General features: G+C 32.4%; 1 protein-coding gene across 1 annotated transcript in view; it reads left to right on the forward strand.

Annotated features, from left to right (window-relative positions):
• The window catches only part of LOC122019353 (serine/threonine-protein kinase ATM-like), an 83425-nt gene that overhangs the window by 5700 nt on the left and 54118 nt on the right, over positions 1-23607 (forward strand). Inside the window, 28 exon segments of the mRNA XM_042576827.1 lie at positions 246-344; positions 1354-1407; positions 1991-2081; positions 3409-3492; positions 3660-3701; positions 3820-3890; positions 4885-4919; positions 4992-5062; positions 5206-5279; positions 8791-8968; positions 10768-10872; positions 10950-11137; positions 11665-12268; positions 12388-12456; positions 12548-12712; positions 13457-13582; positions 13665-13792; positions 15519-15675; positions 16758-16804; positions 16893-16956; positions 17200-17274; positions 18394-18513; positions 19831-20016; positions 20483-20604; positions 20701-20767; positions 20877-21004; positions 22689-22842; positions 22941-23081. Coding sequence (XP_042432761.1) covers positions 246-344; positions 1354-1407; positions 1991-2081; positions 3409-3492; positions 3660-3701; positions 3820-3890; positions 4885-4919; positions 4992-5062; positions 5206-5279; positions 8791-8968; positions 10768-10872; positions 10950-11137; positions 11665-12268; positions 12388-12456; positions 12548-12712; positions 13457-13582; positions 13665-13792; positions 15519-15675; positions 16758-16804; positions 16893-16956; positions 17200-17274; positions 18394-18513; positions 19831-20016; positions 20483-20604; positions 20701-20767; positions 20877-21004; positions 22689-22842; positions 22941-23081 — 3445 coding nt within the window.

Consider the following 23607-nt stretch of genomic DNA (forward strand, 5'->3'; position numbering starts at 1 on the left):
TCTTTACAATTTGTTCCGTAGTCCAACCAAAACTGCTTTCTTACAGTTTGATTCTGCAATTAATTGATGACACAATTTTTACTTATACCGCATTTATGCTTGTGTTCTAACTTCTAAGAGTATTGTTTTGACTAAACTATCTTCTAGCAGTTTTAATATCTTATAATTGCTTATTGAGTCAATTTTTGCTGAGAATCTTAACTCCAAATTTGACTTTATGATATATCTTTGACCTTGTATTTCAGGAACGGGGCATTTTCTTTTCTTATTCATAATTATGGTCTTCGACTGGATAAGACCTTATTAATCTATTGGTTTGAAGGTGCGATTGAAGGTTTGAAAAGGTATTCTGTGATGTATAGTGGAAATTTGTTAATGCATTTGAAAAAAAGTCTTAGAATTCTTGTTATCTCTATAAAAGGTACTCTGTGATGCATAGTGGACATTTCCTATGCACTTGAAAAAGTCTAAAACCTCTTGTTACAAATATTGAATGTCTTTTAACATTGTTCTCGTGTGCTCTCTTTGTAAAGGACTCTCCTATGCATTGAGTTTACTCTCATGCATGTAGCTTGTTTCCTGCCCATATCAAAACAAATTGGCTTTGCCATGTCAAAGCAGTTGAAGATTGGAATAACATGAGAATATATATCCACTAGGTGGTTTGCGTAAACTCTAATTCGATAGTAGTTTAAGGTCAAGTGCTGAATCTTGGATGCAGTGAAAGTCTTTGTATGTGGTAAACAAATGAATAGGTTTTTAGTATTTCCACACCAAAACATGATTTCTCTATTTTCACTATGGTATCATTTAAATGCATGTTCTTGTGACGGATTCTTTTCAGTTAATCTTCTAATGAGAAATTATTCAAGCAAATTCAGATTTTATTATAGAGTAAGTTCTGTCAGGTTCACTTTGCAAGCTTCCAAATTTCTACATTATGGAATAAATCTAAATAAAAAACTCAATGTCACCTTTTTCTCCTCTAAGGTTTGCTGTATATTGGGGTCAAGTACAAGAATCTGACTCCATGTTGATTGGGAGCTAAATAGATTATATCATTCCAATCTGATTCACTTCTTGCTTATTCGACCACCTTTTTCATAAGCATGACTTATAGATTGCACAACCATCTTTCTCATAAGAAAAATATATGGAACACAGTGCGATCATTGTATCACTAGGAACCTCTACTTCATATCTGCTAGGGCTGTAGTTGCACCTTTCTTTCCTTCTATCTTATCCAAGTTTTTTTAAAGATGTTATGTTTTATATTTCTTCTTTTGACTTCCTTTTGTGATACTTGAGTAGCTTATTTGCCTAGATAAAGATTGAAATTCCTTGTCTTTTCAGGATACTAGGTGGTTCTACTTTGAATTCACATGATGCACTTCTTTGGCTTTTACGGTATTGCATGCAATCCTTATAAGGGCCACAGTTTTTTATTTTTTATGTTTATGCTTTCTTATTTCCTAAATCCTAACTATTTTCTGTCTACCTAAAATGTTTATTTCCAGCAATTGGGTTCATTAGATCCTGAATCCTTCAGTATCCATATGCAATGATGCATTTTGCTCCTATTTTCTTTCCTTTTGCTTTTGAATTGGCTTTTCAGAAGTATTCCTAATCCTATCAGCTTGCTGTGTTGGTAGGATAGACATACATATTGCATAATCTGGTCACAAACTTTGGACATCATTAATTCATTGTTACTGAGCCATTGTTTGTCATAGCTGCCCATGGGCGTGTTGGAATAGATTATCTTGATTGTTATGAACATTACATACATCATCATCTCCTGACATCCACCTATCTTCTGTCGTCTTTTCCTTAAAAGGTTATTCTGATGTGATCATAGATCTTTGCCTTTTGCCTCACAGGTAGTCTTTACATGTATTCCAAGTATTATCTTTAGTTTCTTGTTAGTTACACTGATTTATTATCTTACAATTTGTTTATCATGATTTTTTACATCAAAACCACTATGAAGGGCATTGCAGGGATTTTCATCTGTGTTCCTGTTTCATGGTTTCCATCACCTAGAAGAGCGTCCCAAGAACTCATGGTTCACCTCAAATGAGGTCATTTCTTGCATAGGTTTAGAGTATTTTTTTCTTGTAACAATAGTGATGCAGTTTCTATGACTGATCCATGTTAAACTTATGCGATTTTGAAATTTAAAAATAATCAATTGATCAAGTGCCCCAAAATATTCAAGCTGATTGCTTTATAATTTTAAAACAGTTCATTTAATTCAATGTCATCAAATACTATTCCAGTGAAGCATTTATGTAAGATTTTGCAGTGTACCATACTAGAATTTTATCTTTTATACTGTGAATCTGCTTCAAAATCTATCATGTGTATGTTAAAAATGATTTCATTATATGAGTTCCCAATATAAACATTTCATTAAAATGTTTTTCAATGTATCGCTCATGACAACATGAAGATATTCTCTTACATGAATTGCTCTTGTTAATTAACATGAGTAATTGTAGATGATATGATATCCACTTGTCCGTCAACATATATCTATTTATTTATTTATTTATTATTATTCCTCCTTTCATGTGCGTGTATACTTGACTTGAATGCTTTAAACTTGAATTGAACAGGTAGGACTTGAACCTAAGACCTCTTGCTGTGCTTTGATGCTATAGTCATTCCTAAAAAATTGAGTTGTTAGGAAATGAGCCAATCAATATATTTATATATTAATGTTAAAAGAAAATGTGCTAGAGGAGGTAAAGGATTGGGAGGTCAGAATTAACACCTGTTTTGTCTTTGATTGTTAAATGAGATTCTTAGGCATGCTTAAATATCAAGAGGTCCCTATCTATGGTTGTGTAGTTGGAGGTCATGGAGAGATGGAAAATGACTCCAAATCCATTTACTTGGAATGCTACTGCTGAAAGGCAAGACGAAACAGAAACTCAACAACAGCTTAAGATGTATACTGCAAATTAAAAACCTGAAAACTGCAAAACTGATGTAAAAATGTAAAATTAAAACTGATGCAAACACAGGTTACAAACAAGCACTAATTTACAACTTGTGTCAACTCTACAACTTGGTACAAACACAAGGCTATGAACTCCTGGATACTGATACAAATATACCATTTGAACCTATATCAATGTTCAATAGAAAGTTTTAAGATCAATTAAAATATTGTTATGTGATGTGCCAAGATTTTCAAGAAGAGGCGTTTTTGAAGTATCAGAGTTCAATTGAATTTAACTTTTTCTCTGATTTGTGAAAATTATGCATGTTTATTTTCCAATGTAATGTTATGTTGGTTTATCATTATCATGAATGGTTTATTTGAATGTGCTATTTCATTATTTTTTTTATTAATTCCTTTATTGATATATGCCTGATAAGCTTAATTTATTTTATTTTAAGATTACAAATCTCAGAAATTGTTGGCAAGAGATTTGGAGTTATTTGATGCGGGGATTACTTGTTCTGAGTAGTTTCTCTTCTATTGTGAGTAAACTTTTGTAGTTATTTCATAATATGCTATTATTATTTTCATTCTGGCTCTCTTTGTAAAATTGTGGTCCTTCATTAACCAAGTGGGCAGTTATTGTTCATGACATTGTTTCTTTGTAAAGTTTATGGTCCTAAGTAAAGTAAGTGGGGCATTCGTGCAGATTGATGTTACTTTGACACTACTTGGCAATATGATTGAGAGGGTAAGCTTCTTTTACCTTATATGAATTCTTTCTGTATGTTTGCTTTGACTAGATTTTTGAGTTATATTTTCTGAATTGAATTTGTGGATATTACTCACATTTGGTTTTTATCTTTCAGGATCAAGTTAGTGTAATTGCAGTTCCTCGAGATATATGGGATTTGAGGACATTTAAGCACATGCCTACAATGTATGTGTTTCCATGTAACCATATTGCACTGCAAGAGTTGTTGATTTTGGGAATCCATTTTTTGTTTTTAAAATTTTCTATCCAATTTAATTAAAAACTTTGAGATAAAATTTTTCTTTCTTTTTCTTTTTAAAATTAGAATCTGTTTGGTATATCTTAATAAGAACGTTCTGAAAGAGATGAAAGTTATAAATCTTGTTTGGAAAACTCACTTTTTATACTCATTTTTAAGGGGGGAAAAAATTAAAATATGTTTGATTTGAAACATTTTCATAGTAAAAATAATTCTAGTAATTGAAAATCTTGTCCAATTTATGCAAATATATCTGTAAACTATAATAGATTAAAATTATATTCAATCAATTAATAAATTGACATGATAATAAATTATATCAGGTAGATAAATATCCTTATAATAGAATTTGTCTTTATTATTAAATATTTTAGTAATAAGATATAAGGACTGAAATAATCAATGAAATGCGAAGTGTAGTTTTTATGAAAAATATATAAGGGTGAAATAGAAACAAACAAATCTTAGGTAAAAAAATTTAAATTTTAAAAAATATGTTGGTGGTGTAAAATTCTGAACTGAAATTATAAATACAAAAAATTAGAGCTTTGCATCGAAGATGAGATTAACTTGTATCTTCGTTGAGGTTGTCTATTAACTCTTCTTATAATTAGGGTTTTGCATCATCATCAAGTCTCTTACTGTCACAATAATGTTGCTTTAATGCTTTTCCTTATCATGTTCCTTAAGGAGTTTTGCTTTTTATTTTTGTGTAATAAGTTGGACATCAATCAATTTATGTGACAATTGAGACAGTGCTGCATCAATAACATTGCTACAGTTAGTAGACTACTTGGTATTCTTTTTATATAGCCTTTTGTCCACATTATGCACTGTTTGAGTAGTATGTATTTATTCTTGGGCAGTGGGCTTTTGAGGTTGTAAAATTTTTTCATTTCATTTTGTGCTTCCTATTAATAGTTTGAGGGCATTTGATCATCTTATTGAGGCACAAGGTATGTGTTTAAATTGTGTTTCTTCATTTTGTATTTTCTTAGACGCATTTTTCAATTGCTTTTATTTTTTAGTGGTTGTAAGATTTGAGATTAATGTTTCTTCCATGACTACTTTCAGATCTTTTAGAACCAAATATAATGTGGTAAATTGTAGTGTAGCCAAATCATGTCATGTATAGATAGATATTAGTTTTATCTTGGTGGGCATAAAACAACATCTTTGTTGGTTATATAATTTTTGTTGTATGACTTAGATGTACTTGTTACTGCCTAAAACATTTTGTAGCTTAAGAAAATCCTTGTTTCAGTTTTTCTCTCTGCTATTCTTTCAAGGAAGTGTTGCATCTGTGTATTCTTTCTGTTTGCTGATTTATGTTCCAATTTATTTTTTTGTGTTATCAATTGTCAAATTTATTCTTCAGGCTTTAGCTTTGCAATGTTCATGATATTTTGTATCTTGCAAAAGATTTGCTTAGAGTAATTTTGTAAACATTTGAGATGAAGGTATGTTCCATGTATTTTATGTTAGAGTATCACTTTTGCCATACTAGTTGCTCTATCATCCATCATTTTCAATTAAAATAATTCTGAAGCATATAAACATGTTTAATCATAATGTCTATATATTTAAAAAAATAATTGTACACATGACATCGTGTGATAGGTGATATTTACTTGTTTCTCCCTATTTTTCAAAGAGGTTGCTGACATAAGCTCCGTTGGTATTAACAAAAAAAAAGGAGCTCCGTTACAATCTAATAATAACTATTAGTACATGGTCACCTAAAAAAAAGAATTATTCTATTTAATATAGCAAGATGAAAAGTACATATTGCTTTTGATGCTCAAACTGATCCCAGTCTTTGGAATTTTCCCCTCCCACTTTACAGTTTGTCAATTTACTCTAATATTTCTGAAAAAACAAGTCAAAATGGCATTCTATTTGGTTGTCTCTGTTTTCACATGCACAAATATCATATGACTTGAAGTCATTGATGTTCTCATTTGGTGATCCAAAAAATTGATTCACATTATGAACCAACTTTGTTGCCACAGTGCATTCATAGAGTTGTGTGAGAGTCAATTCACATTGCAAACTGACTTTGTTATGATGGTACATTCATTCAAAATTGGTCCTGTCCATGTTGCATTCAAATTGAAGCACAAAAAGAGAGGTTATTAATTTAGTCAATACTAGCTGTTTCCATCTGCAGATTGAACTAATTTCAGTAAAATGATTTCTGTTTAGTATAATTCATCACAGCATGCGTAAATCCGTCATAAGTGTTGCAACATTCAGTATAAACAAATCCAGTCTCTCAGAGCACACATGAAAGCACATAATCAAGGAAATTACTCAATTAGCCAATTTTTAATGAATAAAAGAAAATTGCATTTCTTTGATGCTAATAGGAAGCATTATATAAGGAAATGCCATTGAGTCATCTTCCTTTTTCAGTTAGCAACCATCACAGAGTTTGATAAAGAATTAGCTAACGTTAGCAAGTGCAAAATAGTGGCAGGTAGTTTAAATTGAAATTTATTTTGCTCAAAGTATTAGAGCCCTGGTTTCTGTTCTTGGTGATGAATCAATCATACAACCACATTTGAATTACATTTATCAATGAGGGGACTACTAGGCTAAGAAAAACCCTAATCAAATTTTCCCATTAACTTCTTCATGATAATATAACCAAGTTCCACTCACACTGCTCTTCCCTAAGATGGCCTTTATTTTCTCCCAGGTGCAACTTATATAGATTAATAAGTATTGGGGTTTTATTACTATTAATAATGTAATAATGTTGACTTTAATTTAATGTTATCATTAATTAATCTTTATAATGTTAGGCTTTATATATATATATATTTATATATATATATATATAAAGCCTAACATTATAAAGATTAAGCTTATATATACCACAAAATAGTTAATTGTGTTTATATATGCTTTGGGGTTTATAATTAATTAAACTTTATTAATGATATATTAATAATTATTAAATATTTAATTGTGTTTTTATATTAACTACCTTAAATTTAATATTATTTTTTATAGGTTTATAAACTAGTAAAACACCATTACCTTAATAATTATTTAGTTTATAATACTGTATACTTAGTGCGTATTTAAATATATTTAAATATCAGTATATATTAACTAACTTTAGTTTTAATATTAATTAGCTGAATTTATAGTTTATACTTAGTTATATGAATTATATTCTTTGTCATTTAAATTAGCTATTAGATTAATTTGATTCAGATGATATAGCTTCACAACCTGTTCTTGGAATGCAATCAAGCTATGCTGAATGAGATTAAAAATAGAATTACTATGAAATCATTTCATGCTTCAACCTATGTTGAAGCATGCCAATTGTTGACACGGCATGGTGAAGAACTGTATCGTTGTAGTCAAGTTTTAAACTTTGTTCTAATTCAGAGTTTTGGTTAGAGGCTGAAATAATACTATTTTGGAATGGGATTGTTTCGTTCGATTGGGTGCTGGTTGCTCGAAGGAGGAGATAGTAGGAGGTTGAAAATGAATAATATGAGGTAGCTGAAGAAGGGGCCGATAATGCGGTGGAGGAGGAGGTGGACGAGGTAGTGGAAGAGAACTTTCCTGAGTATTGCTGTGGAACCTTACTCTACTTTGCTGCTCCTTTGTTGTGTTGCTCATGGAGGAGGAAGGCAGCTCATGATTCCTGCGGCATGTATCTCATGCCTCGTTGCATGCTGACCTTAGGCCAATTGAAAATTTTTGCTAGTGCAGATCAACATAGAATTAAATTTGATTCCTTGGTTCTAGCCAAGTACTGAATCTTCAATTCAAAATGATACATTAAATATTGCTGTACAGTATCTTAAGAACACTCTTAGAAATAATGTTTTGTATCAGTATTGCCATCATGCCCAAATTTTGAGATATATTGATGTTGGTGGGGAAGTTTATCCATAATAGAAGATCCACATCAGGTGTTATTACATTGTTTTGATGGGCAATTTGATCTCTTGGTATGGCAAGAGGTAAATTCTAATAGCCAGATTATAGAGCTATGAGGCAATCATCATGTAAGTTCATAATTCTTGATTCAATTAGGACATGTTCCTATCGAGTTGATGAAGTTGTATTATGATGAACAAACTGTGCATGCAGCCTTTAATCTATTGTTCCATCAGTGGAGATCGAAACATCCTCTGGTATCTTGGGCTGATATGTGTAAACCAAAGGAGGAAGGAGGCTTGGGATTCCGGGAGTTAAAAAGTTAGAACTTAGCTAAGGTACTTTGATGGATTAAGGTGAAAGCAAACGTTCTTTAGATCAAATGGGTCCACCACAGGTACCCGAGGCGTGCAGATGTGTGGTCTTGGGAAGTATCCCCTTCAAATTCACCTTTGATTAAGAGGTTACCGTTAATAATGGACCAAATTCTTTCGGATACGGGCTCGGCGTCTGATGCTAGACAAAGACTGGCAGGACGACATATGAATTCTTTAGACGTCCCAGTCCTAAGAAGGTATGGGCGCGAACGACATGGAAAATTTACTTGCAGCCTAGTCATGCCGACACTTGCTAGATGCTGGGCTTGGGGCGTCTTCGCACTAAAGATAGGCAAAGTACTTGGAGGATAAGCGGATTTGTTTGTATGAGTTGCATTTCTTTTCAATTATAGGAATCTCTATATTTCTTACTCATATTGATTTTGCATTCTTTTCCTGACATGTATATTTAAAAACTTGAAGAATGGTTTGATAAATGTCGGTGTTTATGTTGACACCGCTATCAAATTCCATTTGTGAAGTCTCTGTTTGTATGTTTTGGAAGAATATTCAACCTTGCCTGCCTTTTATATTTCGTTTCTAGGTCAACTTTTTCGACTACTAAACTAATACTTCTTAAGTTGCAGCAAGCTGGTGTATGGAATGCACAAATGGTTGCACTCGTTCCTGAGGCTGTATTTTCTCTTTGTGCTGGTACTGTGTCTCCTGTTCCTTCTGGACATTTATCCATGGCTCCTAGATCTTGTGAGGACTGTGCCGAGGTTATGCTACTTTTCACTTTTTTATCTGTATATTTGTTTCATCGGTCATTTATTCTTAGGACTGATTGCTATTTGAATGGTACTCATGTGTTGCTCCATGAGGCATTTTAAATACTCCTTGCATCATCACCATTCCAAAGGAATCTTGATATAATCGGTTGCTTATACATTTCTTAGGCATTTTACAAAAAGTTCAAAAAGAATTTTCCCATATATTTCATTTCTTGTAATGTCCAATTTTCCAGCATAAGATAGTTTGCCTATGTTTCAACAATTCTTGAAGTAGAGCTTCACATATGTGACTGGAAAATCGAAGTTATATTGGTAGAGCATCAAAATTGGTACCAAATACTTCAGCTGTATTTTGCATTGTAGCTTGATCATGTGTCTAAAGATCTGAGATCTTGACACATTTTTCCAAAAATTAAGAGACAACAAGAAAAGTGTGGATGACTTCCATAATTGTTCTAATAGAATCAGTTTTTGCTTTAACAAAGAGGAATAAAGCAACAAGAAAAGTTGAATGAGTTATAAAGTGTCTCTTAAATATGGATGAGGTGTTAAGGAACCAACTCCATGTAGCTATTAAGTAGTAAAGAGAAGTGTTGTGTAACAATAGCAAATTGGTATGGTACCATAGAATACCCTTGCATCGATCCCTTCCTACTCCCAAAGAAGTTTACCATTTAGTTATATTATAGACCATGATCGAACTACACAAAATTCTATCCATTTAACATGCATTCCAAGGAATTTTTGTTTAGCAAGAAGAGCTTATGATAATCTACTTATTCTCATTCTTTGGGAGCTTAAATTTGGATGCTATTTATAAGGAATAGCTAGTCACCATGGATTAACTCTTAAGTTGTGTTGACAGGGATGATCATAATTTTTGTTTTGCTTGGAGAACAGTACTCGACTTTGGCCAACACATGAGCATCAATCAATAGCATTGAGGCTACATACTATAGACCTTCCCCGGGACCCCGCATTGGCGGGAGCTTGCTCCAGGCTGCCTTTTTAAATTATTCAATCGATTGCCTATTAATTATTATTTAATTAATCAACATAATTGATTTGCTCAAATATGAACAATTATTGTCTCAAAATCATTCTAGCATGACACAACATAGTACCACTATGCCTTGCCATTCTGGTCAAAAGACCAAAAGTCCATCAAGATTTTCAAACCTTGGTAGTTACAACAAAATAGTATCATGAGTATTGCCTTTCGTCAAACTCTAGTTTTGATAATTTTAGGGAAAGCCATTTGAAGTATGTTTGAGATAATGTTGACAGTATATCCATAAAGGACCTTGTAAATTGTTTGTGGTCTGTCTTCTGCAAAGAAGTTAGAGTTCTTCGTGGTTACAAGTGGTGCGGCAACCATATTAACTTTCTAGCAATGTACTTGTAGCCCTTACAGTGACCTTTCAAATAGATATAGGTCCAAAGTTCACAAATTGCTAGGCTTCTTCTTGCGTACTAATGGCAGGCAGTACTACTGACCTCCATAAGCAGCTTGCATATAACAAAGTAGTCCTTGACAGCAACTCTTATAGAAGTATGTTAAAACCATCAATTGAATAGTCTTATTATCCTTACAATTAAGAATTACATTTTTCAATGTCTATTGTAGAAATTAAAGATTGCAATTTGTTGATTGTAGTAGCGGACACCAATTTTAATACTTCAAATACTGAGGGATCTTTGTATTTTTAATCATTTAGACCATGAAATTACATATTGGCTTTAACAGGTATACCTTACTTTCTTTCTGAGTGATAAATTGATACTAGTGTGGACAGATTCTTCTGATGACGGATGAACTGGAACATCTTGAAAAAGTTTTAGAATGTTCTGTGGAAGCTTTGGCAGAAATTAAATGTGTACCTTCCTCTAAGGTGCATTATTTCTTCATTCATTTTGATTCTTCATTTACTTTTTGAAATTATTACCAATCATTATTGGTATCTTTCAGGAGAAAACAAGCTGCCATAGTTGTGTATGCCTTCCCAATCAGATCAGACAACCATTAATTCATGAACTTAAAGAACACCTTGCTGATTTTGTAACTTCAAATTCCAACTTAGCAGAGACTTCTCTTTCATCTCAATTTTATTTGTGTTCCCTTTTGTGTAATAGCATCTACTATTCAATAATATCAAGGTTGGCTCTTCTTTGTGATTTGTTTGTGCATAGTTCTTCATTAATTGATATTGTTGTTGCTTTCCCTCTTTTCTCTCTGGGTTATGAATCATTTCCTTCTTCTGTGGTAACATATTATGTACTTTTATTTATGTACTGATTACTGGAGCAAGTACTATGAGAATTCTGCTCTTTGAAGCTTCTCAATTACACTATTTGTTGGTTGCTTTTCAGCCCAATTGATGAGTTATTTGTTGGCATGCTGTAGTGTCATACTGAAACTGTAACCTGGTTATTGAGTTAGGTTGCCACTGTATCTACTACTTTATGATATTTCCTGTTCTTGTTTGATTGACAAAAGCATTGCATTTTATGCATATAGAATTTGTTCATTAATGCAATGGAAAAGGTGGGTTTTGTGATGGCTACTATCAATTATTCTCAAGATAACCATCTCTGTTATTACAATATTGCATATCAATTTTTTTTTTTTTTTGCATAAACAGCTGATGCATTCTATTTGCTGGCTGTTTGCTTTCCTTTTGTAGGATTACAGAAGGAGATAAATCTGTCATTCACGCTAAGGTTATTGAGTATATTTTAATGATTCTGGATCACATTCTTTTGGTGGTAGAGGATAGATGCAACGAATTGAGATGCTACAATTTTGTTAATATTGGTTTTGTGCTTGACTCTGCTGGGTCCACTGCATCCTCTCTGTGTAGCTTGTTGTCCTCACCACTATTTAAGCTTTTGAGTGGCAATGATGGCTCTGTTTGCCACCTTGTCAGGGTCACACATGCAATTGAGAAACTGTTGGTCGTCTTTGGAAAATTATTCAATGTGTTGTCAAATGTTTCAAGCAATATGCCTGAGATAGATTTTGACCATCTATCTGTATCATCTATGGATTCTTCACAATGTATAATTGCTGAACATAGTGCCAGAATTGTTGATATGGAGCTTGATGCTTATGTATCTTCAAAAGATGTGGATCTTGTTGCACTGCGTGGGAATAAAAATTCCATTTCTTCAACACCTTTGCAGTGGAAGTTAGAATTGGTTTCTATCATTTCAAATTTTTATGCAGCATTACCATGCTGTACATGGGAAATCTTGTCTGAGATGATGGGGAAAGAAAATGACTCTAAGGTAGCTACTTTATCTTAAGAATAAAATTTCTCAATTTATTTCTCTTTGTACAATAATACAATTTGGATTGTAACTGAGCTTCCAATTTGACTGAGCACTCAATTTGTTTGCTATCGCAGGTTCGTGAAAATATTTTGTTTAACCTTTGCAAACATTTTTCTGGCCCTTCGGGAAGTTTATCTGCCTTGGTACAGCAAACTTATTATTTGCATGGAAATGAATTTTTATATTTGTATTTTTGGTATAGATTGATGATTTGTATTCTTGATATTTGAGCAGGTTAGTTTGATAAGTGACTTTACAAATAAGGATGGAATTATGAAGTTTTATAACAGAAATATTTTGACTTGCATTAATGTTCTGTTGAAGTCATTGGAGTCCATTTATTCTAGCAGAAATTCAAAGAAAAAGAGTCAAGTATCCAATGAAAGCATGCCATTTGAGGTATGGTTTTACAGATTGAATGTTGCCATTTGGGCTCTGTTCTCTATTGAATGGTGACATTGTAATAGTTGTTCCTAAAATGCATAATTTATAATGGGTTTCTTATTTTTACTGTGGGTATGAATTCTCATATAAGAGGTCTTTTGGCCTTGTCTTTTGAATTGTTCTATTACTTGATTCATTTGACATATTGGAAAGTTGTCTATTTGATAATAAATTCAGCACAAATCCGTATGATTTTCTAACCTGTGTATTAGATCATGCATGTAATCTGTAATAACTTGGAAAAAGTTGCAGTATGTTGGCCTAATTTTTAAACAATTAGGCGAAGCTTAGGTTTTAAATTTTTGTTGATTCCTGATGGATTTGTTGGGATTGTCATTGTTTTACGATATAGTCAACATTTCTTGTCAATTTAACTAATCTTATTTAGTTTTTGTTAAAACATAATTAAGCACAAAAGCATGAAGTTTACCTCATGGTTGGTGGACATTGTCATTGTTTTGCAATATTGTTGATATTTTCTTTTGTAGTTACACTATGGTGTATGCTTGTAAAAGCTTAATCAAACACAAAAAAAAAAACATGAGGTACTTGTATTTTTTGTTATGCTTTTTTATTTGTATGATTAATATTTCTGGTTTATGAGGTTTTTTTTTTATTACTGTGCCATGGTTTTTTTGATTTGTAGCTATTTTTTACATTCTTTCATAAATATGATTTCTTTGATGATATGATTTACAGGATTTGAATTCTCTTTGCAACATCCTTAATGCAATTGCTGAGGTTGGTCTTGCAGATTGGTATGCTCGTATTGAGCTGATAAATTGTATTAGTTGTCTTGTTTTGATAGAGCCTCAATCTGCCCAGGTGATCTACTTGTTTTATCATTTTTTAGTGCATCTAAAAACAATAATTATATTCATAGTTAATCTTGCATGTGTTATATCAGGTTTTGATTGAAAGACTTCTGGTCATGCTTCAAGACCCTGATTATCGTGTTAGACTCTTTTTAGCTAGAAAGATTTCCCTCCTTTTTCAGACATGGGATGGCCATAATGAGTTGTTCAATGACATTTGGTATATGTTTTTTTCTTTCGTCTTTGTGATTGGACTTATCTGATTAGTATGTTAGATTAGTAATTTTGTCTTTTAAGTGAATTAACTAGCTTCAAAGATTAGTTTCATACACGACTGATTGCCATTTTGGCTTCCATCTTGTTCCTCAATATGCTTAATCTATCAACATTATTGTATCATAGATGGTACACCAAAAAGATTATAATAAATGGTAGCAATAGGCTATCATAATATTGGTTATATTTCCATGGCTGCCAAATCTACAATGTCCTACGACTAAAATCTGATATCTTTTTAGCTTCTTTTAACCATGATCACCTTTTTATGACTTGCAACTTTTATAATTTAATTTCTTTAGTGCTATAAAAAAATTGTGTCTCAGTTTTTTGCTATGCCAGATTTTTGAATCTATTGGATGTAGGCTTTGTTTGTTGGCTGTAAGATCATATTAACCCATCTAAGTTCATCTTGGCACACTTTTATGCTTGTCAAAACATACAAAGTGTCAACACAACACGGTACCAAAACCTAGCTGTCCTACCAGTGATTTAAACTCTGATATGAAAAAAATACTTGAAACCTTGCCCTTGCCCTAGGTATATTGCTGCCTTCTCTTCTTTTTTTTTTTAATCTCCCTCCGCCACCAATTCGCCACTAACATTATGTGTTGGCACTCCAACATGTTACTGAAATTGTCTTATTCTAGTTGATGACTGAAAATCCAGCTTGGATTGGGATTTCTAAACTCTTGGTTTATGTGTAGACTAGTTAGAAGACCTGACTATTAAAGATGCTCCTTAATTATAGTGCTTTGTGAAAGAATTTATGCTGAGTTGTTTGCACTGTTATGGCTAGCGATTGATCCTAATCTCTTGAGTGATTCTCTATGTTTCTTCTTGTGTGATGAGGCAGCCATAAGTATGAGCCACTCATTAGATTTATAAATTGGTAAACAACTCATTGTTATAAATGATTGATAGTCTTGTCCGTTTTTGTCACTCCAATATAGAGAAGACTAAAAGTGTCAATCCTATATTTTCTCTGTTTTTCAGTAACCTGCATCAAGCTGGACGACACATTTAATGAGTTATCCAAGTCCATATTGACAAGCTGCTTGCTATTTGGATTATCTTACTTTTTATGCAGCCTAAACTTTAACTAAGATTCAAATTCAATATGTCTCTATTTTCTTATCCTGTACCTACATGAAGATGTTGATTGCCTCCTTCAGCTTGATTCTAGCTTTTAAAAATGCATCAAAATGTTCTTCTCTTACAATTAGTGGTCCCATGCCTTTGATTGTTAGGAGAGTTCAATTGATTAATTTTTTTTGAAGTTTTTGGTGGTATCTGAAAATGATCTCTTTTTATTTTTATTTTAACATTAATCATTCTGAAATCATGTTTATGACCATTTTGACATCAGTTCAAGGACCCAACACAAATGTTGGTTTCTGCTTTCTAAAAGTGTTGTAATTGTGCTACTTTCTTTTTCTTGCTAATAAAGTTAAAGGGCTTTCTTTACCCACAATTTATTATGATTGAAGTTACTAAAATCATAACCAACTTATTATATATTTTAGTATATATGAGCTGTGTAATCATGGCTTCTTTTAATTCTTAACATGTCTTAGCACAAATATTTGTTGGGAGGGAAAAATCAATAAGAAAACAGTTGTTTTTTAGTTATCCATTTTTTTACTATTTTTTTTTTTTCTGTTTCATAGTTTGAATTTTGGTTTGGAAATGGTGAGGTTTGGTAAAGGGAAGACTGTGAAGGCCCATCAGATCTTAGATGCAGGTCCACAGGGCACACTTTTTGTAGAAACAGCTCTTATCACTTTGGCGCATCTGGCCTTAGCTAGTGAAGAAATTGAAATTGAGGTACTATGTTAATTTAAGAGTCAGCAACTCAGCATTGCCTAACGTATCATGTTGTTAAGTGCTTTAGATGTCTTGTCTTATCTGATTGATACATTGATCAGTAAGAATGTATGTGAAACGTTTAAATCACGTTGTGCTCCAGAATTCTGAGCTTAATTGATTAGTACGAAGCCTTTTATGCCAGCAAGATTTGTTATCATATTTTGTTATGGGATTCCTTGACGTCATGCTATAAAATGCTTCCTCATCATGCTCCAAGCCATATTATAGCTTAAAATTACTCCTAGAGATACAAATGTAAGACATGGCTCTGGTGGTAGTTCATCCTATGGCACTCCTTGCATTTACTAATGTGTAAACCTTTGCAAGTAAATGGATTTTTTCCTTGCATTAAAGATGCTCACTTTTTCTCCATCAGGTATAACTTACTTTTTCTGCTGGTTCAAGAACTTAAGTTTTCATCTTAGTGACAGAGATTAGCATATCAATGCTGCTATAAAAACTATTGACACCATATATCAAAATTTTAATACCTTGGGTCTAGTATGCTATGCTATAAAATGCTGTTAAAATATCTCCCTAGTTTTTGGTCAATGCATCCAAACCACTGGCATATCAAATGTGACTTCTTTTTGGTTAGTAAATCTTGACTCACTTAGAATGCGTTGGTTTTACTTTAACCATTGCCAATTTTAATAAATACCTGTCATCATGGGATAATAATTTTTTTTATATACAAATATAGTATCAGTATGATGTAATATCAATTAGAGAAAATATCAGTGGAAGTAATAATCATCATCAGTATGATGATTCTTTATGAATACTAAGAAAATGAAGAGATAATGAATTTTATTTGAAGTCGATGACAATTCCTGCGGGTCCTCATTCAAATTTAAAAATCTACTAGTACTATCTCTGTTTTCTATGAACTCACATGTCTGCAGTTTAGAACAAATATATGACTTGTATGGGAATCCAAGACTTTTCTTGCCTCTTAAGATAGATACCAATTTAAACATTATTTCTTTACTTCTATTTGAATGAAATTCATTGGTTTATTCTTAAATCTTATTTGATAGGCTGCCTTTATGATGTGTGTGGTTGCTGCTATGGAGCCTGCTGAACGGTAGATGCTTTTTCAAAGTCTATGTTTGTGAATCATTTATTTATTTTTAAATCATATATTCTTTATTCCATCATCTGATTCTTCCAAGAGAGCTGGTGTATGCACTTCTTGACAATTTATCAAGAAGTCTCCAATATGCTTCCAAAAGCAAGGTAAATCCTCTGTTTCTGATATAAACTTCTTAAATCCAAAATCGCTTCTCTGTTAAGAGCTATGACTATTGTTTTTAAAATGTGACATTGAATTATTGCCAAATTCTTGTCAGTATTAACACATTTCTTGTTGGAGATTATGCTTTTGATACTTGCTGGATCCATGTTACTGCTATGCTTATCAATTGACTGTCTCCTATTGAGAAGAGAAGAAGTTTATGCTACCTTATTGTTTTTCTCCAGTACTTGGAGCAGCTGATCGGTCCAATCCTTGCTCGTTGGGTGGCTTGTGATGTAAATTTAATGTCCCTTATTGAGGTAAGCATAGATTCCTTTAATATGTGCCCATTTGTTCTTTTTTGGTGGTGCAAATTGTTACAATCTCAAGAAAAATTGAGAGGGAAATTGAGTAGGATTAGGTTCTGGAAGCAGGACATTGTTTACTTTTATTTCTTAAATTGTACACAAATAAGTACTTCAAATGCATTCATTTTGAAATCCTTTAAGTAAGATAAGTGGTTTTAGACTTCTGTGTTTATATATCTAATTATGAAAGGCCTGGCAGTCTTGAGCCTTAATTCAAGGAAGGGTATTTTTTTTTAAGATGTTAGAGGTATCAATTATGTTGATTTATGATTTATTTTTTCTGAAAAGACTGATTCCAGTACTTGTTCTCCTTCGGCCGTTTGGCCAATATTTTGGTCAAGCTTCTTCCTGTAACTCTGTATTGTTGTCACAAATAACAAACTATGGAAGAAATTTATGCTCTAGCTTGAGGGGAATTGTTAGATAGTATGTATGCAATCTTAGGTAGTCAGATATTCCATAGTCTAATGGCCTGATTTTAGATTAGACAATCTGGTGCCTACAGAAAGATATGTTGGATTTCTGCTTCTTTATATACTATGTAGATACATACACTTAGACCATCTTAAGCCTAATGGTGGATGACAATGTGATGTAGGTTGCTGCCTTTCTTTTTCCAGTTTTTTTCTTATGCAATTGATCCTTTTGAAGATTTGCCGGCACTTTTGTAAATAGTGCTAGTAAAAAACCCAATGAATGATGTCAGGGTTTGGTTGAGGTCGTGACCTCCTCTCTGCTTGATTGTGCTTGTTCTTTCTCTGTTGGCCCTTGATAAGGTTGAGGTCAGTATGGCTTGTCATGCTTCGTTGTTACATATCAAGCAAGATCAGTTGGCTTCAGTTAAATTCTGTCTTACTTATGCCACAAACCATAGTAGGATGGCTTGCTGTTCCACATCCACTATGACATTGTAATATCTTCTGCTAGATCACAGGTGTGGTAATGGCATGTTAAGTAGAGTATTGAAAGTATGATCAAAGGAAAACTTTCTTTTGTTTTTTTTTAAATTAAGGCAACTGCTAATTCCTCTTAATTTATGATTAGCTACAATGCCGGTTTTCAACATAACAGGTACAAAGTCTATTTTGTGATGAATCAAATGTAAAATGTTTTGTGAAATACTGTTGCCCATGGCTTCTACCTCCTCTAATGTTGTCTGGAGATAATGCTCGTCTTAATTGGATATCAAAGGTAAACTATTTGATTATTGTCATGTATTTACACAATTCTATGAAGATGTATGTGTGCTTTTCCTAGTGTTTTCATTACAACAGATGAAAATATTAACATGGTCTTTTGTGGTTATCCTTGATGTTACGTGCTTAAAGCAAGATATCTAATATCAAGTGGTTGGCAAAGGATGTCAGATACTTGTAGATTGATGCTGACTTTTTTGCTATAAGACTGGTTATGTACTAAATAATTTGATAATCTTTGCCCTAGGCCCTAAAGTTGTTATTTTAAGTGTGGCAATTGACTAGTAGATTTGCCTAGATGATGCATTGTAGCTATTGATTATCTCTCATATAAAGTCCTCAAATTAAACATTCATGTAATTATTGAAAAATCCACTTCCTAGTACCAATTATTACTGATTGAGGAGTCCAACCAAATCATAAACCCTAATTGGGTCAGACAATCATTACCATAACCTGTAAGGAGATCATTTTTTTTAATGTTGATATTATCCACCATTCACATCAAGCCCTGTCTGTTCCAACTCTTTGGGAAATTATAATTCATGAATCAAGTAGAAAGTAAGTTTAATCCTTCATGTTGTGTGTTTGACTTTGCCACCTCTCTCAGTCAATTCATAATTGAAATTTAAGGTCCAAAGAAATCTGAATTAAAATGTATCTCATCTTAATAATATTATAGATCATAGCATGCTGTTCCATGGTTTGACATAATGACATCTATTTTTTTACCTTTTTCTTAGCTGTTATTTGAACTGCATCAGTGTTGGTGTGGCCTTTGTGCTCTGTTGTAGTTCTACTAATGAACAGTAGTGACTTTCTTTAGTTGTTAGTTATCTTAATGTTCTCTATTTATTTAAAACAATCATCGTTCAAGTTTCTGAAGGGGAGCCTTGGCGCAACGGTAAAAGTTGTTGCTATGTGACCAAAAGGTCATGGGTTCGAATCCTGGAAACAACCTCTTGCAAAAAGCAGGGTAAGGTTGCGTACAATGGATCCTTCCCCGGGACCTCGCATGGCGGGAGCTTCATGCACCGGGCTGTCCTTTTTTTTTTATTGTTCAAGTTTCTCCCGTTTTATCATTAGCAATTTTTTATATGATAAGAAAATTTCCCAGCCACCCAATATTTTGACTTCATGAATCTTAGTTGATGGCTATGATAGATCTAAAGTTTCTACTTTTAACCAATTTTTGCATCTTCAGAAGAATAATATAATTTTCATTGACTCTTTTATTACGTTTATGTTGTAGTGGTTTGATTTAACACCCAGGAACATGCCAATTTGATAAGTTTTGGTCTTTTCAATGCAGGTTTCTCTGCAGCCTCTATCTGATCTTGTAAAGGAATACTTTGTGCCAATTTGTGCGTCATGCATTGCGGTGTATTGTAGTATGAGATCTGACAAGGAAATTGCAGGGCTGGCCCTTAACAATTCAATTTTGCAGTTTGGCAAAATTTCTGAGGTTGAGAGAGATGAACTTGTTAAGAAAAACATGGCAAGTCTTCTTCTATTCTCATTTTGTCATACTAATACTATTCTTTTTATGTATAGACGAAACTTTTCTATTTTAGTTTTGGCTCATGTCTTCTCCATGTGGACAGCCATTTCAGTACAGTTTCTGTTATTTTGGTCATTATTCTGATTCTAGGCATTATCTCTCCCTTTTGGTGTAAACTTTCTTTTGCTTCTTGCTCAATGATATGGGGATGATTTTTGAATTTTCTTAGTTTTCTTTGAATAAGCACTAAGTAGGTTATCTTTTTGTTTCTTAATGGAGCTGGTTAAATTTTAGGTGATATTTAAGTATATTTAATCATTTTTGCATGAGTTTCCGTTTTCTGTTTCTAGACCTTTTTCACTGTTTGTCATTCTAAGACTGACTTTCTTCTCTTATGATAATACATTATCTTTCCACTTGTATTTATTGGATTTTTCTTGATATTCCTCTTCCAAATTGACAGGTGTCAATTGTCAGCTTCCTTCTGTCACTTACTTCCTGTTCTGTTGATCCTGAACTGCCATACTTTACAAAAGATACTGTGGTTCTTGCAGTTCAAACAGTTGTAGATGGTTTTCTAGATATGTACAGTCTCCAAACTTCCTCATGTTCACTTTTCCTTTTTTATATTCTGATTTCCTGACATTGTTTATTTTTCTAATTCTATCCTATTGTTGTTAGAGATACTAATCACATCAGTGGTGTTGTGGACAAAATAAATATTTTTCGCCCTGACAGGATTTTCATGGTAATTTCTTTTTCTCGTCATTTATCCTATTTGTCGATGTTGATTTTTTGTGACTTAAATTGGATAACTATATATATGTAGGAAGATAAATTAGTCTTCTCTCATGCAGTTTTTGTTAGAGATACATTATCAGATAACTGCTGCAGTTCATACACGACATATTTGCCATCGACTATCTGCAATGGAGGTTCTTACTCGGCTAATCGGGCATAGGGCTACTAATCCTAGTAGTTCATAGTAAGTCTTTCTAGTTAAGTTGCTAATGTCTATAGCAATTCATGACAGTTTTGATTTGATTTGATTTTATTTTTTTGCACTTTGTAATTATTTTTGCTGCTTGTCATTTTATCTTATTTATCCATTGGTGGTCCTGTAGAAAAAAATTTGAAATACATGTATAAACAAAATTTACAATGGTGGAAGGATACAAGTGATTACTAAAGATAATTATCTTCATATCTAGTACTCTCAACCACTGTATGAAATGCCGTTCCGTGCCGCCCAGCACGGACGGTTTTTACCGTTCCGTCGGGCCTATTTAAAATATATATTATTTAATTAATAATTAATTAAATGAATAAATAATTAATTTATATAATTATTATTAATATAAAGTAATATCTTGTATTAATTTATATACTTATTATTATTATTATTATAATAGATACTTCCATTTTAATTTAAATTATTTATATATCAATTCTATTTAAATAAAACTATTTTTAATTATTTTTTCTAACAATATTAAATTATTCAATAATTGAGAACTTATAATAAATCAATATACAATTTATTTTTATATACACCATAAACATATTTATTTTATAATTACTATAGATAAATAAAAAAATATCGAAACTGTTTAGACATAATAGTCAACTTGGGACTCAACATATACATTTTGAAACTCCTGAAATAGGTGCGTGTATATTGATCCCTTTCAACTTGTTACACAAAATAGAAAAGATACAAAACATTGAAGAAAAAACTCAGTAAGATGTTTGTTGCATATAATGCAGATACAATACTAGTGTTGCATTTGAGAGACTTAAAAGATGCAGTGCACTTGAGTAAAGTTGATGAATTGCTCTCTTCTTCAAAAAATTAAAATATTTTTTGGTTTAATCTTCCTTAACTCTTCCTCAAATTGAAGGCAATGGTAGGTTGCTTCGGAAAAGGGAGTTTAATGGTTGAGTGCTAGCTCTTGAAATTAAAGAGAAGCAAATACCAAGTCATTGAGTAAAAGTTTGATGTCAGTTTGAGAAGATGTTGTGGAACAGAAGATGTGTAGTTCTCATATATACTACAAAAATGAATAAAGAGATACTTTCATGGAGATCAAAAATTTAATAAAGCTTAAAACTGGGTAAAGTCTAACATCAATTGTCACAGAACATCAACATTGAAAGTGAAAGATGATGGTTGCACTCCTTAAGAGTACTATCAGCGATTGAGAAAAGGATGGATGATCATGAATTTATAATGATACCTTCTCTGCGTCAAAGAGGAGCATAGAGTGTATCAATGTTTCATACCCAGCTTCAAATTTTGCAACATTTTTCTAATTCCCTCTCTTTTCCCACTATTATCATTTTTTATAAGAAAAATATTATAATTGTTTTCTCAGAATTGTCTCTGTTACTTTTTTGACTCATTATACATGGTCACGAGTAGAGGAATGGTTTGTGGCGATTTTGCATAGTGGAAACATTTGCAAGTGGAAGAAACATTAGAATTTTTTGAAGCCACAAACTTTTCATGCCCATGGTATGACATGATGACTGTGCAACAGTTTCTTTGGTCGCTAGAAACCACCAAGCTAAACAAACTCCATGCAAGAATTACACTCTGTGCAAATTACTAGTTGATTATTATTTTATGTGGCTGTTCACTTTCAGGCATCAAGTTAATAAATTGTTAGTTTCTATTTCAGCTATATTATGAGTATTATTGGCCAGTTGATTTGTAGTCAATTCCTCCAAGAACAGTGTTGTATTATCCTCTCTACTTTGCTTGAGGCATTTAAAACAGAATCTGGAAAGGATGCTTACAATGTGCTTGGTGAACAGCTTCAGGTAGTTTTTCTCTTTTGGAGTTGCTTTGGTTTTATCAATGGAGCCATTTAGCAGTTCTTTCTTCTTTATGCCTTTCTTATGTAGTGAGTTTCATGCAGTTTTTGGTTTCAAAGTTGGTATCATGTTGCATTCCTACCGAATCCCAAGAAGAAAAGATTGCTCCTCTTTCACCCAGGATAATATCTTTGCTCCATGAACTAATTGTAGATGCTGACCCATTGCTTCTAGATCATATCAAAGTATGGCAACTTTATTTTTGTTGTCTGTTCTGTATTTTATTTCTTTTTAAATTATTTTTGCCAACATCTGATTTCTTGTAATATCTCACTGATTTGACCTTAAGGTTGTTAGATATTGGTCATAGAAATTGTAAAAATTGGAAATAGTGTCTAGTTTTGCAAGGAATAGTTGTTTTTATTTTAATATAAATGATGTAAGATGGTCGTGAAATTAGAATGGAAAGGATGATTTCTATAAACAAATTGATAATCTTCATGTCATCTAGTCTTCTTAAAATTAGGATCATTATTCTGAGGACATGTTTTAAAGACATTCAAAATTGTTTAAATACAGAGAATTAGAACTGAATAAATTTGTTCAACCGGTCAAAAAAGTTGCAAGTATAACAAGTTTTTAAGCATATAGTAATTTCTGTAATAACCTTGAAACTATGAATTGAGACAGATATATTAATTTATGGGAAGAAAATGCATAAATTTATGGGAATATTAGATTCTGAGAAGATGATGATCAAATGTTGATAAC

Source organism: Zingiber officinale, chromosome 9A, assembly GCF_018446385.1.
Source record: "Zingiber officinale cultivar Zhangliang chromosome 9A, Zo_v1.1, whole genome shotgun sequence".
NCBI classification, from domain to species: domain Eukaryota; kingdom Viridiplantae; phylum Streptophyta; class Magnoliopsida; order Zingiberales; family Zingiberaceae; genus Zingiber; species Zingiber officinale.